The sequence below is a fragment of the Stegostoma tigrinum genome, chromosome 2, assembly GCF_030684315.1.
Source record: "Stegostoma tigrinum isolate sSteTig4 chromosome 2, sSteTig4.hap1, whole genome shotgun sequence".
NCBI classification, from domain to species: domain Eukaryota; kingdom Metazoa; phylum Chordata; class Chondrichthyes; order Orectolobiformes; family Stegostomatidae; genus Stegostoma; species Stegostoma tigrinum.
In genome coordinates this window covers 139725511-139748635 of record NC_081355.1, presented here as the reverse complement: position 1 = coordinate 139748635, position 23125 = coordinate 139725511, and the positions used below count along the sequence as shown (strand labels likewise).

Below are 23125 nucleotides of genomic sequence, written 5' to 3'. Positions count from 1 at the left end.
GCCCACTCAACTAGTTCCAACTGCCTGCATTTGGTTCATATCCCTCTAAACCCTTCTCATCCATGTCTCTTCCCAACATGTTTTTTAAATGTTGCTATTGTACCTGCCTCAACCACTTTCTCCAGCAGCTCATTCCATATACACACCACTCTCTGTGTGACAAAGTTGCCCCTCAGGCCCTTCTTAAATCTTTGCCGTCTCACCTTAAACCTATGACCTCTAGTTTTCAACCCCCCATCTCTGGGAAAAAGAGTATATGTATTCATTTTATCTATGCCCCTCATGATTTTATACACCTCAGTAAGGTCATCCTTCATTCTCCTACATTCCAAGGAATAAAGTCCTATCTTGGCCAACCTCTTCCTATAACTCAGGCCTACTAGTCCTGGGAAACATCCTCGTAAATCTCCTCTACACACTTTCCAGTTTAACTATGTCCTTCTCATAACAGGGTGACCAATACTGCACACAATACTCCAAGTATGGCCTCACCAATGACTTATACAACTGTAACATAATGTCACAACTCCTATACTCAATGACTTGACCAATGAAGGCCAGCATGCTCAATGCCTTCTTCACCATCCCGTTCACCTGTGATGCTGCTTTCAATGAGCTATCTACTTGTACTCCGAGTTCCCTCTGATCCACAACACACCTCAGGACCTTACTATTTAATGTATAAATCCTACCTTGGTTTGATTTTCCAAAATGCAAAATCTCACACTTACCTGTATTGACTTGCATTTTCCAAACCTCAGCTAACTTTGCCATCTGATCAAGATCCCTCCGTAATTTTACATAACCTTCTTTGTTATGAATGATACCTCCTAATTTTGTATCATCCGCAAAATTACCAATCATCCAGATCATTTATGTAAGTAACAAATAACAAAGGTCCCAGCACTGACCCCTGAGGCACACCATTCATCACTGGCCTCCAGTCTGAGAAACAACCCTCAACCATCATCCTCTGCTTCCTGCCATTGACCTAATTTAGAATCCAATTAGCCAGATTTTCCTGGATCCCATCTGACCTAGCATTCATTGACTAGCCTGCTGTGCAAGACCTTGTCAAAGGCCTTACTAAAGTCCATATAGACAACATCCACTGGCCTACCCTGATCCATCCTACTGGCTATCTCTTCAAAAAACTGTAAAAGGTTTGTCAGACATGACTTCCTATGCACAAATCCATGCTGAATATCCCTAATCAGACCATGACTGTCCAAATGTTGGTTAATCCTGTTCCTCATTATACTTTCCAATAAATAGCCTACCCCTGGTGCCAGGCTCACTGAACTGTAGTTACCTAGCTTGTCTTTGTTACTAAAACAATGGAACAACATCAGCCACCTTCCAGTCTTCCGGAACTTCACCAGTGGCTAAAGATGAAGCAAAAATCTCTGCAAGGGCCTCTGCAATTTCTTCCCTAGCCTCCCACAAAGACAGAAGATGGACTTGATCAAGGCCAGGGGATTTATCCACCTTAATGCACTTTAAGGCTGCAAACATTTCCTTCCTAGTAATGTTGATGTGATCCAAAACATTCCAACTTATTTCCCTTGTTTACTAAGTGTCCATGATTCTCTCCTCAGTAAACACTGAGGAGAAATATTCATTAAAAATCTCCCCCATCTCCTGTGGCTCCAGATATAAATGCCATGCTGATCTTTAAGGGGACCTATTCTCTCCCTAATCACCCTTTTACTCTTAATATATCGATAAAACCTCGGGATTATCTTTAATCTTATCTGCCAGTCAATCTCATATCCTCTTCTGATTTCTCTTTCGACTGTGCTCCTATACTTTTTATAGTCATCTAAGGATACACTTGATCCTGATAGCTTAAACCTTCTCCTTTTTCTGGACCAAAGCCTCAATATCCCTCATCAGCCAGGAATCCAAATCTCAGCTTTTCCCTTCACCAAAACAGAGACATGCTGTCCCTAAACGTTTGTTATCAAACTTTCAAAAGCCCCCCCATTTTAGAGTCATTCTTTTGCCTTCAAACAGACTCACCCATTTGACATCTGCTAGATCTTGCCTACTGGCCCTAAAATTGGCCCTGCTCAAGTTTAGCAACATCAACTTGTGGACCTGTTCTATCTTTTTCCATAACTATGTTAAAACTAAGAGAGTTATGTTCACTGGACCCAAAGTGCTGTCCGACTGACACTTCAGTCACTTACCCAACTTTGTTTCCTAAGTTAAGGTCCAGTGTTGCACCGTCCTGAGTACGGCCCTCTACATGTTGATTTAGGAAACCTTGGACACATTCGACAAACTCGAAACCCTGCGGGCCTTTTACACTCTGGGTGGCCCAGTCAATACAGGGGAAGTTAAAATTTCCAACCAATAATACTCTGTTATTCCTGCAGGTATCTGCAATCTCTCTACACATCTGCTCCTCTAGTACCTGCTGGCTATTTGGGGGGTCTATAATACGGTCCTAACAGATGACTATACCCTTTTTGTTTTTTAGTTCTAACCGTATGGCCTCATTTGTTGATTCCTTAAGAATATCCTCTGTAAGCACTGTTGTTATGGCCTCCCTTATCAAAAAGGCAACTCTCCCTCTTCACTTGTACTTCTGTCATGTCTGTAGCTTCTCTATCCTGGAACATTGAGCTGCCAGACCTGTGCTTCTCTCAGCCCTGTTTCTGTTTTGGTTATAATATCCCAGTGCCCAGAGCCAATCCATGCTATGAGCTCATAACAACCAAAAAACAATCCCCCTCATCCTCACATACCACCCCAACAACCTCTTGTTCCAATGCATCATCCTCCGACACTTCCACCATCTACAATCCGACGCCACCACCAAAGACATTTTTCCATCCCCACCCTTGTCTGCTTTCCAGAGGGGCCACTCTCTCCGTGACTCCCTTGTCGCTCCACACTTCCCTCCAACCCCACTACACCCGGCACTTTTCCCTGCAACTGCAGGAAGTGCTACATCTGCCCCCACACCTCCTCCCTCACCCACATCCCAGGCCCCAAGAAGACTTTCCATATTAAGCAGAGGTTCACCTCCAAATCTGCTAATGTGGTATATTGCATTCACTGTACCCGTTGTGGCCTCCTCTACAGCAGGGAAACCAAGCGGAGGCTTGAGGACCACTTTGCAGAACACCTCCGCTCAGTTCGCAATAAACACCTGCACCTCCCAGTCGCGAACCATTTCAACTCCCCCGCCCATTCCTCAGACGACATGTCCATCTTGGGCCTCCTGCAGTGCCACAACGATGCCACCCGAAGGTTGCAGGGGCAGCAACTCATATTCTGCTTGGGAACCCTGCAACCCAATGGTATCAAAGTGGATTTCAGAAGCTTCAAAATCTCCCCTTCCCCTACCGCATCCCAAAACCAGCCCATTTCTCCCTGCCTCCCTAACCTGTTCTTCCTTTCACCTATCCTCTCCTCCCACCTCAAACTGCACCCCATTTCCAACCTAACCTCATCCCGCCCCCTTGACCTGTCTGTCCTCCCTGAACTGACCTATCTCCTCCCTACCTTCCCACCTACAGTCACGTTTACTGGGTCCATCCCCACCTCTTTAACTTGTCTGTCTCCTCTCCACCTATCTTCTCCTCTATCCATCTTCGATTCGCCGCCCCCCTCTCCTTATTTATTTCAGAACCCTCTTCCCCTCCCCCTTTTCTGATGAAGGGTCTAGGCCCGAAATGTCAGCTTTCTTGCTCCTAAGATGCTGCTTGGCCTGCTGTGTTCATCCAACTCCACACCTTGTTCTCTCTCATCTGCTTTACCAGTCAGGTTTTGTGTGTTGAAATCAATGCACTTTAAACCAGAAGTCGTTTCCCTCCCTTTACTGTGCTATTATCATATCTTAATGAACAAACTTCATTATCTCTTATTCTGTAGTTCTTCATCTTCTGGCTCTTCTGCAACAAGTAACAATGATACTCTTAGGCATGTAGCCCCTAAACTCTGGAAAATCCTTCCGAACCTGTTTTTATCTCTTCTTTAAAGATACTTCTTAAAACTTTGATGAAGTTCAGCTATCCTAACATCTCTTCTCATGGGACCTCAAAGTCAATTTTTGTCTGATTACATTCCTGTTCAGCACCTTGTGATGTTTTCATAATTTAAAAGGCATACTCTATAAGTCATTGCCAGCAGTAATCTCCACATGAAATTGTATAAATTAACCACAGAATCCTACAGTGTGGAAACAGGCCCTTCGGCCCAAGAAGTCCGCACCAACCCACAGGGCATCGCACCCACACCCATCCCCCTATAACCCACATAATTTATACATCCCTGAACACTAAGGGCAATTTAGCATGACCAATCCGCCTAACCTGCGCATCTGTGGGAGGAAACTGGAGCACCAGGAAGAAACCCATGCAGACACAGGGAGAACATGCAAACTCAACACAGACAGTCACCCGAAGGTGGTCTCAGACTCAGCTCCCTGGTGCTGTGAGGCAGCAGGGCTAACCACTGAGGCACCGTGTTTGAGAATTAATATCCAAAACTTTGAAAAATCTCCAACTAGTTATTTAAGAATGTTTCCTTAATTATTTACAAGCTGTATTCTTTGAGATACAACCAATGACTTTCCCTGCCACACATTGCCATATCTGAAATTAACTTGTCTGCACTTTCGATGCTTATCCTCTTAAAAGAACACTGCTCTGCAGTAAAAGGCCAATGCTAAAGAAACGTCAAACTCTGTTTCAGTATCCAGCATACTCCACGACAATACTTTATTCACATGTTTTTTTTTACAGAAGTAGAACAAAATACTTTGTATATTTTATTACTGTATGTACAAATCAATGACCATCAATTAAAATGAAGTATGGGCAAGAGACAGTTTTAGAATGGTCCAGTATTACAGGTGAATCCAGGTAACATGGAGATGAAAATCCATCATGTATATTTCTGGGAGAAATTCATTTGTGAGCGTTGGCTGGCCAGCATTTATTGCCTGGCCCTAGTCGTCCAAGGTTGCCCAATTATGCTGGCATCAAGCCAAATCACTCATATGGCCAGGTGGGAGTAAAATAAGAGCTTCAGATCTGCTAGTTAAGTCTTCCAGGGGACAGTCTGTCCGCTGCAGAACCAGGAGCTCACAAAGCACACTTTAAAAATGACTCAAACCAAAGCCTTTTTCAAAGAGACAGAGTGGAAGAACAACCAATCAGTCCCATCTGTCCATGCTGCCAAATTGTATGCTGTTGACTCTGAACTGAGGAATTACTATTTTCAATGCAATATTCAGCATATCATGGCCCATTTTATTGCCAAGGCATTGGCCTAGTGGTATTATCGCTGGACTGTTAATCCAGAGGCCTGGATAATGTTCTGGGGCACCTGGGATCGAATCCTGCCACAGCAGATGGGGGAATTTGAATTCAATTTTTAAAAAAATTTGGAATTAAGAATCTAATGATGATGGTGAATCCGTTGTCAATTGTCAGGAAAAACCCATCTGGCTCACTAACATCCTTTAGGGAAGGAAACTGCCAACCTTACCTGGTCTAGCCTACACGTGACTCCAGACCCACAGCAAAGTGGCTGACTCTGAAACACCCACTGGGCAATTAGGGATGGGCAATAAATGCTGCCCAGCCAGCAATGTCCCCCTCCTGTTAATGAATAAAGGGGAAAAATAAAATTTATAATAAAAACAGGAAGTGCTGCAAAATGCAGCAGGTCAGGCAGCATCAGTGGAAAGAGAAACAGAGCTAACTTATCGAGTTTTCAATTTGATTATTCTTTGGAAGAACAGTCATTTTGGACTTTGAAATGTTAATTTTGTTTTTCTCTCCATTGATGCTGCCAGACATGCTGAGTTTCTCTAGCACTTTGTTTTTATTTCATCTCTCCAGCACCCCTGCAGAATTTTGCTTTCATATGGGCCATTTTAACTTTGACAATAGTGGAAAATGGGCAGCATTTAATCAGATGTGCATTACACATGATGCTAGCTGAAGGTACAATGAACATCCAACTCACTTTATTGCTCACTCAAAACCCTTTTCCAACCTTACTCTGATCCCTAGTTACAATGCACATTTGACAGGATGTCAGCGGCTGAAAACTTACCTTTGAGGCTTTCTGTTTTCAATTAACTTTAAACATTTTAAAAGGTGAGCAACTTCCACTTCTCAAATGGACTGCAAGAGCAAGACCACCTGAGGAAAAGTTTCAGAATATTTGGGGATAATGTCAACTTTGTCTAATGTATTAGCAGGTGATTTACTGACCTTTCAACGTCCTCCGCATCTTTTCCTTAGTGAATCAACAATCCGTATTACTTCTCTGCTGATTTCCATTTGCACTTTATAAACACCTAATTTATTGTTAAAATTACCTCAACCCCCCCCCCCAAGTCACGAGGAAGAGAGAGGAGGAGGGGACAAAAAAAACTGATGGAGTATCCTTCCACTTTATACAAAATGAACCACTTATGTTTAATTTAGCAGTGTTCATAGACCATAAGATACAGGAGCACAATGCGGGCATTTGACCCATTGAGTCTGTTCCCCCATTCAATCATGGCTGATGTATTTCTCAACCCCAGCCCTTTTCTCCAGCCTTCTCCCTGTAACCTTTGATCCCCTCACGAATGAAGAATCTATCCATCTCTGTCTTAAAGGCACTCAATTACTTGACCTGCACAGCCTTCTGTGGCAATGAGTTCCACAGATTCATCTAAGTCACTTATAACCACATCACAAACAATAGTAAGTTTGCAGATGATACAGGGATCGGTGGAGTTGTGGATAGTGTAGAACAGTGTGAAAGAATTGCAGATATATGGATGGAGAAATGGCAGATGGAGGTTAACTTGGGTAAATGTGAGATGCTGCACTTTGCGAGATCAAATGTTAAGGAAAAGTATACAGTTAGTGGCAGGACCCAGAAAAGCACTGAGGTACAGAGGGATAATGGGAACTGCAGATGCTGGAGAATTCCAAGATAATAAAATGTGAGGCTGGATGAACACAGCAGGCCAAGCAGCATCTCAGGAGCACAAAAGCTGACGTTTCAGTAGGGTCTAGGCCCGAAACGTCAGCTTTTGTGCTCCTGAGATGCTGCTTGGCCTGCTGTGTTCATCCAGCCTCACATTTTATTATCGAGGTACAGAGGGATCATGGTTTTAAGTCCATAGCTCCCTGGAAGTGACCATGCAAGTTGATATGGTGGTAAAGAAGGTATATGACATCCTTGCCTTTATTGGTCTGGGAGCTGAGTACAAGAGTCAGGATGTGATGTTGCACCTCTATAAGACTTTGGTTAGGCCACACTTAGTGTATTGTGTTCAATTCCGGTTGCCACATTATAAGAAGGATGTAGAGGCTTTGGAGAGTGTGGAAAAGAGATTCACCAGGATACTGGCTGGATTAGAAGGTATGAGCTATAAGGAGGGGCTAGAAAAACTTGGGTTGCTTTCTCGGGAGTAGTGCAGTCTGAGAGGAGACTTGAAAGAAGTTTATAAAATTATGAGATGTATAGATACGATTGATAGTCAGCATCTTTTTCCCAAAGTTGAAACGTCTAAAACCATGGAGGGGGGGGACATGAATTTAAGGTTAGAGGGGAAAGTTCAAAGGACATGTGGGGGACAAGTTTTATACACAGAGAGTGGAAGGAGTCTGGAACACATTGCAGGTGTGGTGGTGGAAGCAGATACAATAGGGCCATTTAAGGGACTTCTAGATAAGCACATGAAATGCAAGGATTGGAAGGATATGGATGAAGGGCAGGCAGAAAGAATTAGTTTAATTTGGTGTCATGTTTGGCACAACATTGTAGGCTAAAGGGCCTGTTCCTGTGCTGTACAGATTTATGTTTTGTGCATTACATCTTCCATTTCTTTGTCCGCTGTCCTAGTCTGTCCAAGTCCTTGTGCAGCCTTCCCGTTTCCTCAACACTATCTGTCCCTCCACTTGTGTCATATCACCTACAAATGTAGCAACTTAGAAATTCAGTTCCTTCATCCAATTATTAATGTACAACGTGAATAGTTGTAGTCTCAACACTGACCCCCGTGGAACACCATTAGTCACCGGGTGCCATCCTGAAAAAGACCACTTTATCCTTCTGCCAGTCAGCCAATTCTCTATTCATTCCAGTACCTTGCGGCTAACACTGTGGATTCTTATCTTATTAAGCAGCCTCCTGTGCAAGGCCTTTTCAAAGGCTTCCTGGAAATCCAAATAAATCATATCCATTGAGTCTCTTTTGTCCAAATTGCTTATTACATCTTCAAAGAATTCTAACAGATTTGTCAGGTACGACATCCTCTGTGCTGACCCAGCCCTATTTTGTCATGCATTTCCAAAAACTCTGTAATCTCGTCCTTGGTAAAGGACTCTAAAATCTTACCAATGACCAAGGTCAGGCTAACCCAGCCTATATTTCCTGTCTTCTGCCTCCCTCCTTTCCTAGAAAGGTGTTGCATTTCTATTTTCCAGTCCTCTGGGATTTTCTCTGACTCCAGTGATCCTGAAAGATCACCACCAATGTCTCCACAATTTCATCAGCTACCTCCTTCAGATCCCTGAGTTGTAGTCCATCTGGTCCAGGTTATTTATCCACCTTCAGATCTTTCAGCTTTCCCAGTACCTTCTCCTCAGTGATGGCTACTCCACTCACCACTGCTCCTGGTGCTCTGGAAGTTTTGGTATGTTGCTGATGTCTTCCACCATGAAGACTGATGTAAAGTACCTATTCAGTTCCTCTGCCATTTCTTTGTTCCTCATTACTACTTCTCCAGCGTCCTTTTCCAGTGGTCCAATGTCCACTCTTGCCTCCCTTGCTGTTTATATATCTAAAAACCTCTTGCAATTTTAAAAATATTACTAGCTAGCTTACTCTCAAATTTTATCTTCTCCTCCTTATTGCATTTTCAGTTGTCCTCGACTAGTTTTTAAATGCTTCCCAATCCTTTGACTTCCCACTAATCTTCACCACATCATATCCTTTCACTATGGCTTTTATGCTGTCCCTGATTTCCCTTGTCAGCCATACTTGCCTTGACCTTCCCTACAAATCTTTTTTTACTTCCTTGGGATGAATTCAACCTTGGGATGAATTTCTGCGGTCCCTCCCAAATTGCCAGCAGAAACTCCTGCCATTGCTGGTCCGCCGTCTTCCCTGTTAAGCTCCGATTCCAAGCAACTCTGGCTAGCTCCTCCCTCATGTCTTTGTAGAGGCCTTTACTCAATTGTGACATCTAATTCAAGCTTCTCCCCCTCAAACTGCAGAATGAACTCTAAGATATTATGGTCACTGCCCCCTAGGGGTTCCTTCACCTGAAGCTCCCTCATCAAGTCTGCTTCATTACACATCACTGAATCCTGAATTGCCTGTTCCCTGGTGGGATCTACCACAAGCTGCTCGTAGACATTCCATGACTTCTTTTTCTTGGAATTTGCTACTAACTTAATTTTCCCAGTCTACCATGACTATTTCAATTGTGCCTTCCTTACATGCCTTTTCTATTTCCTGATTTATTTTGTTCCCCATGTCCTGACCACTGCTGGGGGCCTGTACATAACTCCCATCAGAGTCTTTTTTCCTTTGCAGTTCCTCAACTCCAACAACACAGATTCCAAGCCTTCCAACTCTAGGTCATTTTTTGCAATTGTTTTAATTTCATTTCTTACTAACTAGGCAATGCATTCTCCCTCCCTATCTGCTTGGCCTTTTGATAGGACATGTATCCTTGGATATTTAGTTCCCAGCCCTGATCCCCTTGCAGTCGTGTCTCTGTGATACTCACAACATTGTACCTGCCAATCTTATTTACCTTGTTTCATACACTGTGTGCATTTAAGTACGAGATCCTCAGTCCCGCATTGACTGCCATCCTTTTCAAATTTGTCTACTTATATGCTGTGCCTGAAGTTCAATTTCTGCCTCCTTGCATACTCCCAGTCCTACTACTTGTTCTGGAAACTTTAATAGTCTCTCCTGAGTCTCAAACTAATTTAGCAGTATTAACATAACTGCTATGTCTAAGATTCACTATAAACAATGCTAAATGCTCAGTTAAGCAACTTAGCTCTGAATACAAACAAAGGCAGTTGGTACAGAGAGATGGAAATTACCCTGCATCAATCAGCAGATTAATAAGAATTAAAATACATTGATTCTTCAAATATCTCCAGCAAATTAAAAAGCATCAATATTTTGTGTTAAATTGTGCAATATTAAATGAGTAGTTGTGTGATTCTTTTAAAAAAGTTCTGCATATTTGCTTTGGATTATACAAGCAACAGTAAAGTTTTGACTTAGATCTGCGAATAAAAAAAAGTCAAAGATTTATCATTGTTTTTCATTTGTGTTGAACACTTCCTGCATTCAGTTAATGTAATTTGTGAATTAATAATATCTTGCTAAACACACATTTCATCTCCCCAAGTTGGAATAAAGATACATGTGGTTTTGAATGCTTCTTTTTCAAATGGAAAATGTATTTGGAATGTTCTGGAAAATGTGGTTATGGCAAATGGCTAAATTATGAAGAAAAGCGATTAAAGTCGTTATCAAAAGCACATGACTCTGGAAGCGTTAAATATTTTGAGAGTGAGCCAGCTATATAATTTTGGCTTCTCACAAATAACCAATTGTTATACTACAAAGCAAATAAAATAAGTTTTAATTAGGAAATAATACCGATTATTTATTAGATAAAAGGAAAGTACCAGTGATCAGTAAGAGGCAAACATTAGGCTACTTTTGAAGACTTAACACAACAGAACCCACAAGCGATTAAAAAGAGTGCTGTCTTTGTGAAGCTAAAACAATTGAAATATATCCTTAAGAGGCATATATAAGATTGGTCTTACATGACTAGGACTATTTACAGACAAAGACTATATATTCTGTGTCAACATCGAATTTGCAACAGACTGTAGTAATTGTCAGAATTGAATAAAACCAAACACTTAGGACTTCTACCTATAATGTTGACATTGAAACTCAACCGGAAATTGAAGAATCCTCAAAAAATAATCAGTTGAGATTATGCCACTTTAAATGGGACAGGACAGAAACTGGGAGTTCAATAAGAGCCTGATCAATAATCACATCAACACTGCATTTTGCTCTTGAGGAGGGGGAGTTTCATTGCTTCCTTTCGGCTGCTGAACTTGCAAACTGTACAGTAAAGAAATAAATGCAGCTGGACTATCATGTCAGCCTTGCACTGAAGATCAACAAAAATAGTCAAGTGCTTTCACATCATGAAGGGTATGGCTTAGATCTATTGCCTGTGGCCCCTTTCAATATACCTCAATAGTATGCCTAAACACAAGCCTCAGTAGTATTAACAGCACCATTGTGACTTATCATATTTCTGGGAATCTGATTGTTGGGTTACTCTCAGTGTCGGTGCTAACATATGGATATGCTTTATAATGACCTGTTCTGACCATCAGGACTCAAGTATGATTGTCCAAAACATTTTCACTTACAATTCCTGTGTACCCAGTGGGAAAGGGGCATCAACACATCAGCTTACACTGGATTTGAACTCAGAAACCCCATCAGGTATAAGGAGATATTTTCCAATAAATCTGATGTGTATGTGAGGGAGAAGTATTTTCTTTAACAGACAATGAGTGCTCTTTATCAAGGAGTGGCTGGGGAAACAGGTTGTATAAATTGTCTCAGTAATGTGTTCTAGTGTTAAATTCAGACGATCACCTTTCTCTTCAGTGTGATGAAAGACCTGACTGATAGTAACCTGAGCTCCTCTACAGACCTAACAGAGTTGTTTGCCTTTGCTCATTGTTGTGTGACGTGTCAGGGCTTTAGACGGACTGTCTAGATGTACTATTTTTAGATCATCCTCTCCATTCTTTTCATAATGTGAGATTCTTCCAGGGGCTAACAATATATCCAAACACAGCACATGTGAGGAATGAAAGATTCACCAGCACTAATCACACTACAATTTACTACATTCAACATTCTAACTGAGTGGCTGTGGCAAGTTACCAATCGATAATTCTGTGCAGATTATTGTTGAAATATTTGTTAGACTCACTGGCCCTGGGATTCTACAGTGCAGCTGAGATTGGATAAAGCTTAGGGATAGCAGAAGGACGCTTCCAAAAGAGACTTAGCCAGGGATAGAGAAATTATTCCACCTTTCAGTGGGCAGGTCTGTATGATGTCCTTAGACAGTAAGTTAACAAGTTTAATTAGGTGCTTTGAGGGATGGCCATGAGAATCTTCAGGAGAAGTGAGGGCATGTCAGTAGCACAGTTAAACCTGCCCGCCTCCCAGATCTGTATGCGAGAGAGGATAGCATGAAGGAGAATGACTCCTATATGGAGAAAACATAAATATGGTTCAAGTGCAGGTACTTCCAAAAATAATTCATTGGTACCAATGCTGACCACTTTCCTCAAAATACTTTCAAAAAGATTTTATCGCAGACTTTAAAGGTGCTCCTTTCGATGCCGAAAGAATTACGCGCGAAGTAATTTCCTGAAGTCTAATACCAAGTACCATAACCAACCAGTTGTAACTATCTTGTGATGCCAACTGCATTACGCAGGAACACTGTGCAAGTTAAATCGCTACTGTGGATTGATAGCATCGCAGATAGACTGGGAACAATAACTAAGGAGCAGAGGGAGGTGCAGTCATATGGCCATTATAAAATACTGATGCAGTTCATGCCAGCTATAGTTTTAATATACTGTGGGATTACTGCTGAGAGGCTGTTCTAAACCTTACAATATCAGGATGAAGAGAAAATAAAATATTGTGTTTTTAAAATTCTGACTTTACAGTGTACTCAGATCTGCCGTGAATGCCTTCTGGGCGTTCTCCTCAAGTATTTTGTACCCAGTTCTGTCCAGTCCCAAAAAAAAATGTGCAAATACTTCTCATCTGATCTTTAGTTCTTTCCACTTTGAAACCATTCCGAGTTTATTTTCTCAAGCTAAGATTTTGCATCAATTACAGATGTTGAAGGGACACATTTTCTAAAGGTGTTAAAAGAGAAGTTACACAGCCAAGATCAGATCACGTTTTCTACAACATTCACGGAGATCGGCAGGATTAAAGAGTCGGAGCCACGAGGGGTCCCCAGTTGGCTCTCACTGTGGTAGTGCCTTCAGGATGGCGTTCACCTCCTCAGCTACTGCTGTCAATGCAAACTCAAACTGGTCCTGGGGAAAATAAACCAGCAGTGTGAGAACAGATTGGCATTTCATCAGGGCACTAACTGGTTTACCAATTTTTAAAATAAACTATAACCATATCCATGAGAATTGATACAGTTAACCTTTGTCGTTCTTCCATTTTTTCCCCAACTCTTCATCTCCTTTGATGGCTCTCGCCTGGGATGGTTTTCAGCAACTCTCTAGCACTTCATACAAGTGTACACCTGTAATCAGTGACTGCCAGCACGATAACTAACAACTACATTCATTCATAAAGTCAGGAGGTATGGGATACAGGATGATTTGGCTGTCTGGATCAGATACTGCCAGACCTGCTGAGTTTGTCCAGCCATTTCTGCTTTTGTTTCATGTTTTCAAACTGTCCTTTCGTCCTCCATCACATATAATGCTTTCATGACTGTTTCCTTGATTCCACCTTCTACACCGTTGCCTCCCACGCCACCAGAGCTGCTCACAGTTTCGCATCACAAGCTTATTTGCTGCCTTGCCTTTTTCCAATTTTGAGCACACCTGCTTTGCAACAGTTCCCGCTGTCCAGTGCTGGGACTGCCCTGACGTAATTGAATAACATCATGCTACCCTGTACGTGGCCCAAACTGCCGACTACTCCAGGGTCATCATGGAGATTATAAACATTTCCAGAAACTTTTTCTTCAAAGGCCCATGGTCTCCTCTAACCTCCTTCCCTCGCCAGTTATGTTCTTGCCTTTCATATGAATTTGAAGGAATTAATGGAATTTTTCATCCTTGTGTAGCTGCTTCTGCAATTCCCAATTCTCCTGTTCTGCAGCCCCTCCCAGACACTGCTAGAAATCTTCCACCCGAAGGTTCCAGGAACAGCAACTCATATTCCGCTTGAGAACCCTGCAGCCCAATGGTATCAATGTGGACTTCACCAGCTTCAAAATCTCCCCTTCCCCCACCGCATCCCAAAACCAGCCCAGTTTTTCCCCTCCCCCCACTGCACCACACAACGAGCCCAGCTCATCCCCTCCACCCACTGCATCCCAAAACCAGTCCAGCCTGTCTCTGCCTCCCTAACCTGTTCTTCCTCTCACCCATCCCTTCCTCCCACCCCAAGCCGCACCTCCATCTCCTACCTACTAACCTCATCCCACCTCCTCGACCTGTCCGTCTTCCCTGGACTGACCTATCCCCTCCCTACCTCCCCACCTATACTCTCCTCTCCATCTATCTTCTTTTCTCTCCATCTTTGGTCCGCCTCCCCCTCTCTCCCTATTTATTCCAGAACCCTCACCCCATCCCCCTCTCTGATGAAGGGTCCAGGCCCGAAACGTCAGCTTTTGTGCTCCTGAGATGCTGCTGGGCCTGCTGTGTTCATCCAGCCTCACATTTTATTATCTTGGATTCAGAATTGGTTGGCTGACATGAGGCAGAGAGTGATTGTAGACGGTAAGTATTCTGCCTGGAGGTCAGTGCTGTGTGGTGTCGCACAGGGCTCTGTTCTTGGGCTTCTGCTCTTTGTAGTTTTTATAAATGACTTGGATGAGGAGGTTGAGGCGTGGGTTAGTATGTTTGCTGATGACACAAAGGTTGGAGGTGCCATTGATAGTATCGAGGGCTACTGCAGGCTTCAGCGAGACATTGACAGAATACAGAGCTGGGCTGAGAAATGGCAGATGGAGTTCAACCTGGATGAATGCAAAGTGATATTTTGGAAGGTCGAACTTAAATGCTGAATATCGGATTAAAGGCAGGATTCTCAGCAGTGTGGAGGAACAGCGGGATCTTGGTGTTGAAATGCATAGCTCCCTCAAAGTTGCCACCCAGGTGGATAAGGTTGTTAAGAAAGCATATGGTGTTTTGGCTTTCATTAACAGGGGGATCGAGTTTAAGAGCCGCGAGGTTATGCTGCAGCTCTACAAAACCCTGGTGAGACCACACTTGGAATATTGTGTCCAGTTCTGGTCACGCTATTATAGGAAAGATGTGGAGGCTTTGGAGAGGGTGCAAAGGAGGTTTACCAGGATGCTGCCTGGACTGGAGGGCTTGTCTTAGTAGGAGACATTGACTGAGCTCGGACTTTTCTCTCTGGAGAGAAGGAGGAAGAGAGGTGACCTGATCGAGGTGTACAAGGTAATGAGAGGCATGGATAGAGTCGATAGCCAGAGACTTTTCGCCAGGGCAGGATTGACTGCCATGAGGGGTCATAGTTTTAAGGTGTTAGGAGGAAGGTATAGAGGAGACATCAGAGGGAGGTTCTTCACCCAGAGAGTTGTGAGTGCATGGAATAGTTTACCAGTGGTAGTCGTGGAAGCAGAGTCATTAGTGACATTTAAGCGACTGCTGGACATGCACATGGACAGCAGTGAATTGAGGGGAATGTAGGTTAGGTTATTTTATTTTTGGATTAGGATTATTCCACGGCACAACATCGTGGGCCGAAGGGCTTGTACAGTGCTGTACTTTTCTATGTTCTATAAATGGCCCCAGAAGCCTGCATGATTCTGTCTTGGCTTGCGAATCACCCCACGTACAGTGGAGGTCACCACACTGCCACCAGGTGCTGGGAATGTGAGCAGAATATTCAATTTTCTAATAACCTCCAGCACCCATGGGGGCGTCCTGGCCAGTAAACTGACTGAATTTTAATGAATTCAACACAGGCCAGAGTTCAAACTTCTGGCAGCCTGGACAGTAGCTCACTGCCTGAAAGGGTGGTGGTGGAAGGAGATTTTAAATAAACCTTTGCAAATGATTTGGTTGATTATTTGAAGTGGGGTAGCTGCAAGATGATGTTGGGAGGGAGGGGGTGGATGCGATTAAACAGCTCTGCAATGTTCTTACAGGGAGGAATCTTACCTTCTTAGGTAATGAGCGTGAGTCGGGATCATATCTGGGCTCAGAACCAACTCCAAATCTCTGGGTGCCTGGTATATAAGAGGCTGCAAATAAAGCATGGTCAGTGATTCCCTGGGACTGCAGGCCTGACCACAGAGCCTTGGAAATATAGCAGTGCCTCTGCCAAATCAGAGGGGGAAATTCTTCTTCCATCTTGTTCTCTGAACAAAGTAAAAGCTGGCCATGACTACAAGACTACCCCCATCAGGAGGAAAGGTCTCCCGTTGGCTAGCCAGAGCTGCAGCTCTGTTGGTAGGGGTGTAGTGGGTGGGGGAGAGTTTGTCACTGCCCTCCCATCTAAGGTGGCTGTCTGCAGGCTGACTCCAAAAATGCTCCTCAGTTTTCCTTTCATTCTCGAGATTTATAGATTTATTGTGCTCCGCCCAACTGCCTGGTTTAGCAGGTAAAGTGGGTGGAGTAGCCCATGCCAATGATAACTTGCTTTTAGGTGGATCACCAATCAGCCAATGCCTATTTCTCCAAATTCCCTCCCAGTCATGACCGCCTCACACCACCCCACCCCCCAATGAGTGACCTAGCCCTCAAGAGAGCCAGCATGATGGGCCAAGTGCTGCTTCTGTGCCATATCATTCATTGCTCCACCAGCCTGGCAATATATATAAAACAACCACCAGACGGTGCCTGTATTGCTGCCGGTGGGGACAAGTTTTCCAAAGGGAATGTGGGGTTGTCAAGACCATGATTTTAGGGTGTCTGTATTTCACAAAGTTGTCTCCCGGTCTTTTAAATTCCAATGTGTCCAGGCCCAATCTATTAACCTCTTCTCATAGGGTAGTCCCTCCATACCTGACATCAGCCCAGTGAACCTTCTCTGCACTGCTTCCAGTGTCAGTATATCTTTCCTCAGATAAGGGGACCAACACGGTTCACAGTACTCCAGCTGTAATCAGACTAAATGCCTTGTACAGTTTTAGCAGAACATCCAGGCTTTTATACTCCACTCCCTTTGAAATAAAGGATAACCTTCCATTTGCTTGCCCTGTTTCCCACTGAACTTGGTGCTGGCTTTCTGGATGACCTGAGGACAAAGAAATCCGTCTGGCATCAATTAAAGAGAAATCCTGAGAGACGGAACATGTAGAACAGTACAGCACAGTACAGGTCCTTCGGCCCACGATGTTGTGCCAAACATTTACCCTAAAACATGGGGTTCATTGTAATATTTAGATGACTATCCCTCCTCCCACAAGCAGTTTGTTGCCTGTCCCTTCTCCTGATTCTGTTAAAATGGGGAAGTGTGTGAATCTTTTGGTTCCTGTTTCCGATGTTTAATCTCTGAGATGACCCAAACACACCTTTTGTTTTGGAGAGTTAAGATTTCTTTGGCTAACTGCTCACTGTGGGGTAAGGATGCCAGAAAGTGCTCTAGAATACAAGAGAGGGCACCTGTCCAGCTCCAAACAAGTGGGAATATAAACACAACCACAGGATCACAAAATCTGGAATGACATCATGGAAGTACACAGAAAGTCCACTGACATCTGAAAAGACCAAAGACGGATCAGGGATTCAGGGCTAGAGCTTTTGGCAGAACTGGAGTCTCAGCCTTGGAAAAATTGTATTTTCCTCATTAATCTAACTTGCAGGGCTCAAAACAGAAAAATGGTGCACAGGAAGAGGACAGTCTGTCCACCTGCGCTGCCACTCTGAAAGAAAAATTCAATCGGACTCACTGCTTTGCTCTTTCTTCGGTTTTTTTAGAAAGCATTTTCAATTAGAGATCCAAATCCTCTTTGGGAAGTTGCTATTTAATCAGCATCCATCACCTTTACAGGCAATGTATTCCCACATCAGGTAAATTTGCAGGCCACTGAGTCCACATCAACACCCACAAGATGCATCCCACCCAAACCCACCACATCTCATCCCCGTAACCCTGCATTTGCCATGGCCAATCCACCAAACCTGCACACCTTTGGACTGCGGGAAGAAATCTAAGCAAACCCATGCAGACCTGGGGAGAATTATGGAATCCCGACAGTGTGGGAACAGGCCCTTCGGCCCGACAAGTCCACACCGATGCTCAGAGTCAGACCCATCCCACCCAGACCCATCCCCCTATAACTCACAAGGTGCAAATTCTGCACTGATAGTCATCCAAGGGTGGAATCGAACCTAGGTCCCTGTTGCTGTGCAGGTAACAAAGCTAAGCACTGAACCACTGTGCCACCGATATAGCAGGGAAGGTGAAGGTGTTCATCATTATGAGGGTGCTCTGATGAAATAAATAAGGAGAAACTGCTTCCACTGCCAGGAAGGTCAGTAACCAAGAGGGCACTAACTTGAAAGAACTAACAAAAAAGTAAGGGAGTCCTAAAGAGGACAGACTCATCTAATTGGCAAATTTACCTGATGTGGAATACACTGCCTGTAAAGGTGATGGATGCTGATTAAATAGCAACTTCCCAAAGAGGATTTGGATCTCTAATTGAAAATGTTTTCTAAAAAAAAATCGAAGAAAGAGCAAAGCAGTGAGTCCGATTGAATTTTTCTTTCAGAGTGGCAGCGCAGGTGGACAGACTGGCCTCTCCCTGTGCACCATGTTTCTGTTTTGAGCCCTGCAAGTTAGATTAGTGAGGAACATATAATTTTTCCAAGACTGAGACTCCAGTTCTGCCAAAAGCTCCAGCCCTGAATCCCTGATCTGTATTTGGTCTTTTCAGACATCAGTGGACTTTCTGTGTACTTCCATGATGTCATTCCAGGTTTTGTCAGGATTGAGATAATATACAAATCATTTCATGTGCTGCCCAAACATTGTCAGATAATGGCATGGCCAATTACTGAAGTTAGGTGATATTTTAACAAAAACTTTTATCAATAAATTTGACACAGGTTTATCCAGGCAATTGTAATAACTAGTCACTGACACTGGTGCAATGTCTTGCCTTCTGTTTGCTACAGGACTTGCTATAATTGACATTTCAGACCTGACTTTTAATCTGCTGATTTAAATGACTTTGAAGGCTTTCTACTCCTCATTTATATTCAGTGATGCAAGCGCATGGTTTGTTTAGATCCATCCAGGAAAAAAAACTCTCTTGAGAGAACCTCCCGCTGGTGTGTAATTAGATATTTATAATTCACCACGCATCTGAATAGATGTATTAGTGTGTGCGAGATGGGATGCTGTTGCTTAGCAGCAGTCAGAGCACGTTTCTGCTGTGATTAGGATTCTTCTGCCTGGGTACATGACTCAGAGGGCACACTTGATTCTAACCTTTTGGTCAACTCGGACTGATAGACCCCAGTACCTATCTCTCCTTTGCGATTGCTTTAACTGGCATAGAATCAGACAAGTCCAGCTAATGCACAGCAAATGTTGAGGAAATCAAATTGCAAATTGAACAGAAGTTTTGTGCACCCGATTTCCCTGTTCTCCTCTTCCCAAAAGGTTCCACGAGTGCCAACAGGCATTCCCCAACACTGAATGCCCATCTTTCACATGAGGCTGGGCAGGCTATCTGACTGTTGGGGCATGTGGTGGCATAGTAGACAAGCCCTAATCCCAATCTCATCCAAACACCTCATATCATTTACAGCAGCGGCTCCTGAACTTGATGGGAGTGGGGTTCCAGATGATTATTTGCTTTAATTGTCCCTCAACTCTGAGTCTCTTGGGGTGTTCTGTTTCATACCCATACATTACAGGATGACTGTAAAGATACGGGTGGCAATTATAAAGGCCAGAGATCTGGTGCTAGGGGCAGGTTGAAGGGTTGAAGGAGGTGCTGTGGAGTGTAACATTGGGTTCCAGGGCAATGGCTTTGTCTTGGTTGCCCTGAAATGCCCCTGGGATTTGAAATTCTGGGTCCTTGAGTATCTCGTTCTCAGAAGACTGCCTTCTGCCACCAATCCCCAGTGATTGGGAGGCAGTGCTTGGTGGCCGGGAGAGGGTGAAACTCTCAGCTTGAGGATGTGAATAGCCTGCTGGCTGACATAAAACTGCAAGGAGACCCTGCCAAGCAGAGGAAGGCTGGCTCTCTACTTCTCAGGCACAGCATGAAGCTACTGCCTCTGTGTAAAAATTCTGGGCAAAATGAAGGATTAAAAAACATTACCATAGCCCATAGGCACGTTCCATCAACAGGTCATGTACAATAACATCATGAGCTCTGTCCCATTACGTTAACTCCACTGGGTAGAATTTGGTAGAATGCAGCCGCACCCCCCATGGAGCTCCATCTCACTCCAGTTTGTGTTCAACCTGACTGACCACCTCTGTCCACTCCCTTCCTCAGCAACAGTGGAATAGTCAGGTCCCACAGAGTGACCAAAGAAAAAAGACAAATTCAAAATGTAGAAAGTTGAAAAAGAACTCAGCGAATATTAGAAGTGTCTTAGGCAACAGCTCAATCCCCTAGTTAATAGTCTCACCAGAAAGAACAATCTGTTTCCTTTTCCTGTTGTTGCCTCAAGCGCTGTGCATTTTCTGTTTTAATGCTTTTTTTACATCTTTGTTTACCTTTGTCTGAACCATCATTGGTCTCTGGTCTCGCAAATGTTCCAGCGTAGCAGCTATATCGATCTCCTTAGCACCTGCCAACAAACCACAATCCGAAGTTATATCAAACTGCTTCACCACTCCTGCAAATCTCCCCAAATCAGATCCTGCATCTTCTTAAAAAACTGATTGTTTTCACTCAGAATTCTAATGCTGAGCATTTGAGTACATGCCATTACAATTCAGAGAGATTGAGCACTGTTAAGTCTGCACAAACTCCAAGCCTGCATTCAATGTGCTTAACACTGAGCAGGTCTCTGAATTTAGCCTGATGATCCACACATTAGTATTCCCATCTCCTTAAGAATGGGATTTAAATGCCTGCCTTGCAAGCCAAAGAGCCCATGGCCAACACATTAAAACTGTACTCCTCAGTACTGAAAGCATTTGCCCTTCCAAAGCTTATTGATTGCCAATTTGCTCAGTTGGCTGGATGGCTGATTTGCAGAGAGATGCCAACAGTGTGGGTTCAATTCCTGCACTGGCTGAGGTTACCAGGAAGAACTCTTCCCTCACCTGAGGCATGGTGACCTCAGGTTAAACCACCACCAGCTGACAATCTCTGATGAAAGAGAGCAGCATGATGACCTGGGAAAACTATAGTGACTTTATCTCTACTACCAGAACTTTTGAGCTGACTGCACTTTAAAGCCTAATTATTTATTGCCTGTGGTAGCATAGTGATAAATTAGGAGAATTCTACAATTTTGCAGACATGTTTTACTTTCCCTACACCATATTGCTGCCAATAAGCCTAGCAATGCTGGATAACCCAAATGCAAAGTCATTGGTGGATGTTAGAAGTATGCTTGCTGTATATTAAAGCTCTTTAAATGGGGTAGATAATATTGCAATACAGTAGCTGCAGTTAGATCCTGCTACTGAGTCATTTATATGTTGCTTCTGTATTCATTATCGTCATTGTTTCTGAACAGTTTCACATTGATGGTGATCAATCGATAATTATGAGTGCTACAGTAATCACCTTGTTGAATCCCTGAAGCCTCCTCCCTGACTCTGGTCTCATTATCTTTTTGTCCTAATCGTGGCCAAATCACTTACTAATGAAAGCCAAAATCGGAATACCTCACTGAGCATTTACCTAATTACTGCAAACAGGTCTGCTCCATCTTCTTCTGCTGTTTCTTTTTTGAAGAAAAAAGTCTACACATCGATATTAATTAAAAATAAACTTCCAGTCTGAAGTGTGTTTCAAGGGCAGTTCAAATTCTGATTACTGTTCTTTTAATTGTCCTCCTGGCATTTCCACTACATTTCAAATGATTAGGATGCAGGATTTATAGGGACAGTATACAGGGTGTTATGATTCCAAGCTGCATTCTTAGGAAGGGATTCATCCTTGTGACCTGGATAAATGCAAATACGGTAACAGTTTCTGGTCATAATGCAGAGGTGAAGAGTGTGTAATTGGCAACTTGAGGGCTGTGAAATGCATCTTATTTGTGCTTGCCAACTTGAGCACTGTTTTCAACCTCCAAAGATTAGTCCTAAATAGGGAAATCCCCGGCAATTATAGACCGGTAAGTCTCACGTCTGTCGTCTGCAAGGTGTTAGAAAGGATTCTGAGGGATAAGATTTATGACCATCTGGAAGAGCATGGCTTGATCAAATACAGTCAACACGGCTTTGTGAGGGGTAGGTCATGCCTTACAAACCTTATCGAGTTTTTTGAGGATGTGACTAGAAAAGTTGATGAGGGTCGAGCTGTGGATGTGGTGTATATGGACTTCAGTAAGGCATTTGATAAGGTTCCCCATGGTAGGCTCATTCAGAAGGTCAGGAGGAATGGGGTACAGGGGAACTTAGCTGCTTGGATACAGAATTGGCTGGCCAACAGAAGACAGCGTGTGGTAGTAGAAGGAAAATATTCTGCCTGGAAGTCAGTGGTGAGTGGGGTTCCACAGGGCTCTGTCCTTGGGCCTCTACTGTTTGTAATTTTTATTAATGACTTGGACGAGGGAATCGAAGGATGGGTCAGCAAGTTTGCAGACGACACAAAGGTCGGAGGTGTCGTTGACAGTATAGAGGGCTGTTGTAGGCTGCAGTGGGACATTGACAGGATGCAGAGATGGGCTGAGAGGTGGCAGATGGAGTTCAACCTGGATAAATGCGAGGTGATGCATTTTGGAAGGTCGAATTTGAAAGCTGAGTACAGGATTAAGGATAGGATTCTTGGCAGCGTGGAGGAACAGAGGGATCTTGGTGTGCAGATACATAGATCCCTTAAAATGGCCACCCAAGTGGACAGGGTTGTTAAGAAAGCATATGGTGTTTTGGCTTTCATTAACAGGGGGATTGAGTTTAAGAGTCGTGAGATCTTGTTGCAGCTCTATAAAACTTTGGTTAGACCGCACTTGGAATACTGCGTCCAGTTCTGGGCGCCCTATTATAGGAAAGATGTGGATGCTTTGGAGAGGGTTCAGAGGAGGTTTACCAGGATGCTGCCTGGACTGGAGGGCTTATCTTATGAAGAGAGGTTGACTGAGCTCGGTCTCTTTTCATTGGAGAAAAGGAGGAGGAGAGGGGACCTAAT

At 43.5% G+C, this 23125-nt stretch overlaps 1 protein-coding gene across 5 annotated transcripts in view; it reads right to left on the bottom strand.

Moving 5' to 3' along the window:
• Positions 1-10639: 10639 nt before the first annotated feature.
• The window catches only part of ptprn2 (protein tyrosine phosphatase receptor type N2), a 949211-nt gene continuing 936725 nt past the window's right edge, over positions 10640-23125 (bottom strand). For all 5 annotated transcript variants that reach the window (XM_048556814.2, XM_059639614.1, XM_048556833.2 and 2 more), the window contains 2 exons: positions 20533-20606; positions 10640-13169 (listed from right to left, as the gene is read on the bottom strand). In XM_048556814.2, coding sequence (XP_048412771.1) covers positions 13098-13169; positions 20533-20606 — 146 coding nt within the window. In that variant the 3' untranslated portion in view covers positions 10640-13097. The remainder of the gene's footprint in view (positions 13170-20532; positions 20607-23125) is intronic.